The sequence below is a fragment of the Psittacula echo genome (assembly GCF_963264785.1).
Source record: "Psittacula echo genome assembly, chromosome: 32".
Lineage (NCBI taxonomy): Eukaryota > Metazoa > Chordata > Aves > Psittaciformes > Psittacidae > Psittacula > Psittacula echo.
Genome location: NC_137767.1, coordinates 68,259 through 76,095, shown reverse-complemented (window position 1 = coordinate 76,095; position 7,837 = coordinate 68,259). Strand labels below are relative to the sequence as shown.

Below are 7,837 nucleotides of genomic sequence, written 5' to 3'. Positions count from 1 at the left end.
GGACCCCCCCATAGAGACCCCCATAGGAACCCCCCCCATAGAGACCCACATAGGGACCCCCCCATAGATACCCCCATAGGGACCCCCCCATAGATACCCCCATAGAGACCCCCATAGGGACCCCCCCATAGAGACCCCCATAGGGACCCCCCCCATAGATACCCCCATAGATACCCCCATAGGGACCCCCCCCATAGATACCCCCATAGAGACCCCCCCATAGATACCCCCATAGAGACCCCCATAGGGACCCCCCCATAGAGACCCCCATAGGGACCCCCCCCATAGATACCCCCATAGGGACCCCCCCATAGATACCCCCATAGGGACCCCCATAGGGACCCCCCCATAGAGACCCCCATAGGGACCCCCCCCATAGATACCCCCATAGGGACCCCCCCATAGGTACCCCCATAGGGCCCCCCACATAGATACCCCCATAGGGCCCCCCCCATAGGTACCCCCATAGGGCCCCCCCCATAGATACCCCCATAGGGCCCCCCCCATAGGTACCCCCATAGGGCCCCCCCCATAGACACCCTGCCCTGCTGAGAGCCTGCGCCCTTTGACCCCCCTGTGACCCCACCCCCTTCCTCCCCTCCCCCCTGACCCTTTGATTGCTGTGACCCCTCTGAGCCCCTCCCCCCGTGACCCCCCGTGACCCCTGTGACCCCCCCATGACCCCCGTGACCCCCGCGTGACCCCCGGTACCGTGTGGGGAGGGGGAGGGGCTGGGGGCGGCTCCAGGCCCGGCTGAGCCCCGCCCCCTCCATGGCCTCCAGCACCGCCCCCGCCAGGCCCCGCCCCCGCTCCGACCCCGCCCCGTGCGGCCCCGCGCTGACCTCCCTGCGGGGTCACCGGGGGTCACGCCGGGGTCAAAGGTCACAGTTGGGGGGGGGGGGGAGGAAGGGGGTCACGTGGGGGGGGGCACGCACCGCACCCAGGCCTCGATGCGCTCGTCCAGCAGGTGGCGCTGCAGCAGCTCCCGCAGCCGCGGCCACGGGGGCGGGGCCTCGGCGATGGCCACGCCCCCCGGCTCCTCCTCGGGGGCGGGGCCAGGAGGCGACGGCCCCGCCCAAGCCCCGCCCCTGCAGGGGGCGTGGCCAAGCGCGGCCACCAGGAGCCCTGCGGGAGGGGGCGGGGCCTCAGGGGGCGGGACCACGTGGGGAGGCAATGGGGGGGTAATGGGAGTAATGGGGTGCAATGGGGTGTAATGGGGTGTAATGAGGGGGTAATGGGAGCAATGGGGTGCAATGGGGTGTAATGGGGTGTAATGGGAGCAATGTGGTGCAATGGGGTGTAATGGGGTGTAATGAGGGGGTAATGGGACCAGTGGGGTGCGATGGGGTGTAATGGGAGCAATGGGGTGCAATGGGGTGCAATGGGGTGTAATGGGGTGTAATGGGAGCAATGGGGTGCAATGGGGTGTAATGGGGTGTAATGGGAGCAATGGGGTGCAATGGGGTGTAATGGGGTGTAATGAGGGGGTAATGGGACCAATGGGGTGCGATGGGGTGTAATGGGGTGCAATGAGGGTGTAATGGGGTGCAATGAATTGCAATGGGGTGCAATGAGGGTGTAATGGGGTGCAATGAAATGCAATGGGGTGTAATGGGGTGCAATGGGGTGTAATGGGGAGTGCTAGGAGCAATGGGGTAAGAGGCATAATGGGGCTTAATGGGCTGCAATGGGTTGCAACAGGCTGCGATGGGGTTCAGTGGGGTGCAATGAGGTGCAGTGGGGTGCAATGGGGTATGTGGCATAACGGGACGCAATGGTTTGCAATGGGGTTCAATGGGCTGCAAGTGGTGCAATGAGTTGCAATGAGGTACAGTGGGGTTCAATGGGGTGTAATGGGGTGCAGTGGGGTTCAATGGTGTTCAATGGGGTTCAATGGTGTTCAATGGTGTTCAATAGGGTGCAATGGGGTGCAATGGGGTGCAATGGGGTTCAATGGTGTTCAATAGGGTGCAATGGGGTGCAATGGGGTTCAATGGTGTTCAATGGGGTTCAATGGTGTTCAATAGGGTGCAATGGGGTGCAATGGGGTTCAATGGTGTTCAATGGGGTTCAATGGGGTGCAATGGGATGCAATGGGGTGTAATGGGTTTCAGTGGTGTTCAATGGTGTTCAATGGTGTTCAATGGGATGCAATGGGGTTCAATGGGGTGCACTGGGGTTTAAGGGGTCCCTACCTGCCAGGAAGGCGGAGGCGGAGCCCAGCGCCAACGTCACGAGGGGGTGGAGCCTGGCCCGGGGGCGGGACCGGGGCAGCCGCACGATGGCGGCCCCCGCCCCCCCCTCCCCTTCCTCTTCCTCCTCCTCATCCCGGTGGCGGGAATACGACACCGCCCCTCCCCCCAGGGGCTGCGATGACGTCACCGGTCACGTCATCACCCGCGGTGGGAGGGGGCAGCAACCCGGGACCCCTTGTGCGGGGGGGGGCCCTTACCCGTGAATGGAAGCAGCGCCTCAGGGTCTCCATTGGTGCAGGGGGGGCCTGGGGGGGGGGGTGTCTTTGGGTTTGTGCCCCCCCCCTCCATGGGGTGGACTTTGCCCCCGGCCGCTCTTTCCCCCCCCCAAAGCCACCTCCCGGTGTCTCCCCCCTCCCTCTACCCCCCCCCCCGCCTTTAATCCCCCCTGACCCCCCGAACTCCTCCCGGCTCCCCCCGGGCCCCCCTTTCCCCGCTCACCCCTCGGCCGCTCGCTCCCGCTCTGCCCCCGCCCTCCCCGGGAGGCGCGAAAAAGGGGCGTGGCCAGAGGCGGGGGGGGGAGGGGGCGTGGTCTGCGCGGGAAGGGGCGTGGCTTCGGACGGGGAGCGAATGGGAGGGGGCGTGGCCTCGCGGGAGGGCCCCGCCCTGGCGCCACCCGGGCTGGCTGCACCTTATCTGAGCCCGGTCACTGACCACGTGGGGGGGATGGAGTTGGAGGGGACCAAAGGCTATGGGGGGGTCCTGAGGGCAATGGGAGGGGACCAAAGGCTATGGGGGGGTCCTGAAGGCAATGGGAAGGTACCAAAGGCTATGGGGGGGTCCTGAAGGCAATGGGAGGGGACCAAAGGCTATGGGGGGGTCCTGAAGGCAATGGGAAGGTACCAAAGGCTATGAGGGGGTCCTGAAGGCAATGGGAGGGGACCAAAGGCTATGGGGGGGTCCTGAAGGCAATGGGAAGGTACCAAAGGCTATGGGGGGGTCCTGAGGGCAATGGGAGGGGACCAAAGGCCATGGGGGGGGTCCTGAGGGCAATGGGAAGGTACCAAAGGCTATGGGGGGGGTCCTGAGGGCAATGGGAAGGTACCAAAGGCTATGGGGGGGTCCTGAGAAGGCAATGGAAGGTACCAAAGGCTATGGGGGGGTCCTGAGGGCAATGGGAAGGTACCAAAGGCTATGGGGGGGTCCTGAGGGCAATGGGAAGGTACCAAAGGCTATGGGGGGGTCCTGAGGGCAATGGGAAGGTACCAAAGGCTATGGGGGGGTCCTGAAGGCAATGGGAGGGGACCAAAGGCTATGGGGGGGGTCCTGAGGGCAATGGGAAGGTACCAAAGGCTATGGGGGGGTCCTGAGGGCAATGGGAGGGGACCAAAGGCTATGGGGGGGTCCTGAAGGCAATGGGAAGGTACCAAAGGCTATGGGGAGGGTCCTGAAGGCAATGGGAGGGGACCAAAGGCTATGGGGGGGGTCCTAAAGGCAATGGGAAGGTACCAAAGGCTATGGGGGGTCCTGAAGGCAATGGGAGGGGACCAAAGGCCATGGGGGGGTCCCATGGGTGCTGGGGGGGTGGCGGTCGTTCTGACTGAGCTGGCAGCAGTGCACGGGCTCAGATAAATACTCTCGTGTTCGCATTAAGTTACGGGGGTCCCTCTGGCTCTCGCGCACACCCGGGGACGCTCAGAGTCAGCCCCCGCCGCTGCGGGGCCGCGTCTCCCCTGAGCGACAGCTCCCGGGGCCCACGGGGCCGGGGGGAGGCCGTCAGTCACCTGCCGGCGCGTCCAACGTGCCGGGGGGAGGCTCCGCAGGCAGCGGGGGGGGGGGGGGGGGGGCATGGACAACTGCCTGCCATTGCCGATGCGTGATTGGCTGCCGCCTGTCATCCGCTGACAGGGGATTGGCTGCTTCCGCCGACGTTGACGGGGGATTGGCTGCTGTCGGGCATGTGCTGATGGATGATTGGCCGTTATCTCCCACGTTGAGGGGGGATTGGCCGCTGTCATTCCTAGGCTGATGGCTGATTGGCTGCTGTCAGCCAGGTGCTGACGGCTGATTGGCTGCTGTCAGTCACTGCCGACAGGCGTCCATGAGGAAGAGCCGGACCTTCCCATGGAGGAAGCTGCTGTGGACGGCCAGGAGCCGGCCCAGGCTTCGGACCTGCCACTGCCGGGGGGGGGCGCTTGAGGGGGCGACCTGGAGGGGGGGCACACGATGAGCTCAAGGGCCCCGATGCCAGGGGGCATCCCCCCAGGACCCCACCAGCCCCCTCAGGACCCCCATTACCCCCTCATAGGAGGACATGGACCCCCCATAGCGGGACTTGGACCCCCCCATAGCAGGACATGGACCCCCCCATAGCGGGACATGGACCCCCCCATAGCAGGACATGGACCCCCCCATAGCAGGACATGGATACCCCATAGCAGGACATGGATCCCCCCATAGCGGGACATGGACCCCCCCATAGCGGGACATGGACCCCCCCATAGCTGGACATGGACCCCCCCATAGCAGGACATGGATACCCCATAGCAGGACATGGATCCCCCATAGCGGGACATGGACCCCCCCATAGCTGGACATGGACCCCCTCATAGCAGGACATGGATACCCCATAGCAGGACATGGATCCCCCCATAGCGGGACATGGACCCCCCCATAGCGGGACATGGATACCCCATAGCAGGACATGGACCCCCCCATAGCAGGACATGGATATCCCATAGCGGGACATGGACCCCCCCATAGCTGGACATGGACCCCCCCATAGCGGGACATGGACCCCCCCATAGCGGGACATGGACCCCCCCATAGCGGGACATGGACCCCTCCATAGGCCTCACGCCCCCCCCGCACCTGCGCGCTCATCTCCCGCAGCAGCCGCGCCAGGCTCCGCGCGGCGCTGTTGGCGCGATCCAGCAGGGGGCGCAGGCGCGGGTCCGGCAGCAGCTCCCGCGCGCGCTGCACCGCGGCCGCGAGCGTGGCCACGCCCCCGCGCACGTCCTGGGCGCGCGCCGCGGCCTGCGGGGTCATAGCGGGGTCACGCGGGGGGGGGGGCGAACCCCCCCGTCAGCCCCAGTTCATCCCATTGCCCCCCATTGTTTTCCCCAGTTCCCCCCATTATCCCGTATTTTCCCATGGTTTCCCTGTTACCCCTCACTTCCCACCAATTTTCCCCCTTTCCCGCTATTTTTCCTCCATTTCTCACCATTTTCCCCTGTTCATCCCATGCTTCCCCATTTCCCCCATGTGTTCCCCATTTCCCCCATGTCTTCCCCATTTCCCCCATGTTTTCCCCATTTCCCCCATGTTTTCCCCATTTCCCCCATGTTTTCCCCATTTCCCCCATGTTTTCCCCATTTCCCCCATGTCTTCCCCATTTCCCCCATGTTTTCCCCATTCCCCCCATGTCTTCCCCATTTCCCCCATGTTTTCCCCATTTCCCCCATGTCTTCCCCATTTCCCCCATGTCTTCCCCATTTCCCCCATGTTTTCCCCATTTCCCCCATGTTTTCCCTATTTCGCTCCATGCTTCCATGATGTCTCCCATGCTTTTCCCTCTTCCCCATTACCCCTATATTCCCCATTTTTTCCCTATTTCCTCAATTTTTCCCTATTTCCCTCCATTGTTTTCCCATTACCCCGATTTTTCCCCTATTTCCCCCACACTTTTCCCTCTTTCCTCCGTTTTTTCACTATTTCCCAGGATTTTCCTGCACTATTCACCATTTTTTCCCATTACCCCCATTTTCCCCCTATTTTCCCCCCATTTTTCTGCACTTGCCCCCGTTTGCCCCCATTCCCCCCCCTTTTTCCCCATTCCCCCCTTTCCCATCACCTCCAGCCGTGGCCATTCATTGAAGTTGACGCCGGGGTAGGGCACAGGCACCGCCTCGGGCAGCTCACAGCGGGGCCCGCAGCCGGCCTGGGAGGGGGGGGCCACAGGGACGCTGCCACCCCCGGCTCCGGTGTCCCCGGGTCCCCCCCCCCCCCTTGTCCCCCACGACCCCGGTGTCCCCCTCCCTCGCCCCCCCCCCCTCACCAGCGCCCTCTCCGTGTCGCGCGCCTCCAGGATGAACCACTCCAGCACGCGGGGGTCGCAGAGCGGGGGGGGCCCCTCGGGGCGCCCGGGGACCCCCAACAGCAGCAGCAGCAGCAGCAGCGCGCAGAGCCCTGGGGGGGGGGGGGGGGTCAGGGCCACCCCCAGAGCCCCCCAAACAGCCGGGTTGAACCCCATGGGTATCAATGAACCCGGGGGATTGGGGTCCGCAGACACGTGGGCGCCCCCCACTTGTAAGCCCCTAAAACTGCCCCCCTCCAGAATAGGGACCCCCCCTTCTACCGAGACCCCCCCAAGAACAGGGACCCCCCCCATACACTTGGAACCCCCCAAACAGCCGGGCCCCCCCATGGCAATGAATGAACCCAGCCCTTGGGGTCCCCGCACACGTGGGCGATCCCCAGAATAAAGCCCCCCCCATTGCAATGAATGAACCCAGGCTCCTGAGTGCCCCCCCCCACGTGACCTCGTGGGACCCCCCCCCCCCCCCCAACACCCACATCCCCATTGCTATGAATGAACCCAAGGTCTTGGGTGCCCCCCCCCCGGACCCCCCATTGCAATGAATGGGTGCCCCCGCACTCACCCGCGGCCCCCATGGCTGCTGCTCATGGCACGGGGGGTCCCTGGGTGGCCCCGGCAGCGGCGGCCGCGTCCCCCGGCCCCGGCCCCGGTTAATGTTTGATCCGAGGGGCCGCGGGGCCGGAAGCGCCCTTTGGGGGGGGGTTTTCCCGTCCGGGGCCCCCCCCCGCCCCGGGCCCGGCCATCGAGGAAAAGGCCGCGCTGGGCCCAGGCACGTCTGCGCTGGCCTCGGGCCACCCCCCTCCCCGGCCACGGCGCCGCGGTGGCGGCAATGGGGGGGGGCACCGGGCGGGAGGGGAGATGGGAATGGGGACGGGGATGGGGACAGGGATGGGAATGGGAATGGGGACAGGGATGGGAATGGGGATAGGGATGGGGATAGGTATGGGATTGTGGGGATAGGGATGGGAATGGGGCCAGGGATGGGAATGGGGACAGGGATGGGGATAGGGATGGGATAGGGATGGGGATAGGGATGGGATTGTGGGGATAGGGATGGGAATGGGGACAGGGATGAGAATGGGGACAGGGATGGGAATGGGGATAGGGATGGGGATAGGTATGGGATTGTGGGGATAGGGATGGGAATGGGGACAGGGATGGGAATGGGGATAGGGATGGGGATAGGTATGGGATTGTGGGGATAGGGATGGGAATGGGGCCAGGGATGGGAATGGGGACAGGGATGGGGATAGGTATGGGATTGTGGGGATAGGGATGGGAATGGGGCCAGGGATGGGAATGGGGACAGGGATGGGAATGGGGATAGGGATGGGAATGGGGATAGGGATGGGATTGTGGGGATAGGGATGGGAATGGGGCCAGAGATGGGAATGGGGAAGGGGATAGGAATGGGAATGTGGGGATGGGAATGGGGACAGGAATAGGGATGGGAATGGGCATAGGGATGGGGACAGGGATGGGGCCAGAGATGGGAATGTGGGGATGGGAATGGGGACAGGGATGGGAATGGGGATAGGGATGGGAT

The 7,837-nt window shown here is 64.5% G+C and overlaps 2 protein-coding genes across 2 annotated transcripts in view; both read right to left on the bottom strand.

Annotated features, from left to right (window-relative positions):
- The window catches only part of SRRT (serrate, RNA effector molecule), a gene marked incomplete at its 5' end in the record, with an annotated part of 14,836 nt that extends 12,351 nt beyond the window's left edge, over positions 1 to 2,485 (bottom strand). The window contains 4 exon segments of the mRNA XM_080636388.1: positions 712 to 846; positions 936 to 1,125; positions 2,196 to 2,367; positions 2,453 to 2,485. Coding sequence (XP_080492514.1) covers positions 712 to 846; positions 936 to 1,125; positions 2,196 to 2,367; positions 2,453 to 2,485 — 530 coding nt within the window.
- A 1,587-nt stretch (positions 2,486 to 4,072) lies between these two features.
- Positions 4,073 to 7,423, bottom strand: EPO (erythropoietin). The gene is made up of 5 exons (XM_080636416.1): positions 6,854 to 7,423; positions 6,250 to 6,380; positions 6,046 to 6,132; positions 5,064 to 5,228; positions 4,073 to 4,400 (listed from the first exon to the last, which is right to left on the bottom strand). Exons 1-5 carry the CDS (start codon positions 6,864 to 6,866, stop codon positions 4,275 to 4,277), a joined length of 522 nt encoding a protein of 173 aa, XP_080492542.1. The 5' UTR covers positions 6,867 to 7,423; the 3' UTR covers positions 4,073 to 4,274.
- Between the last annotated feature and the right edge of the window lie 414 nt (positions 7,424 to 7,837).

Excerpts from the sequence above, each read along its gene's own strand:
- EPO (XM_080636416.1), bottom strand. Across the intron at positions 5,229-6,045 it reads ATGAATGGCCACGGCTGGAG|GCCGCGGCGCGCGCCCAGGA; the intron begins GTGATGGGAAAG and ends ATGACCCCGCAG. Across the intron at positions 4,401-5,063 it reads TGCGGGAGATGAGCGCGCAG|GTCGCCCCCTCAAGCGCCCC; the intron begins GTGCGGGGGGGG and ends CCCCCCCTCCAG.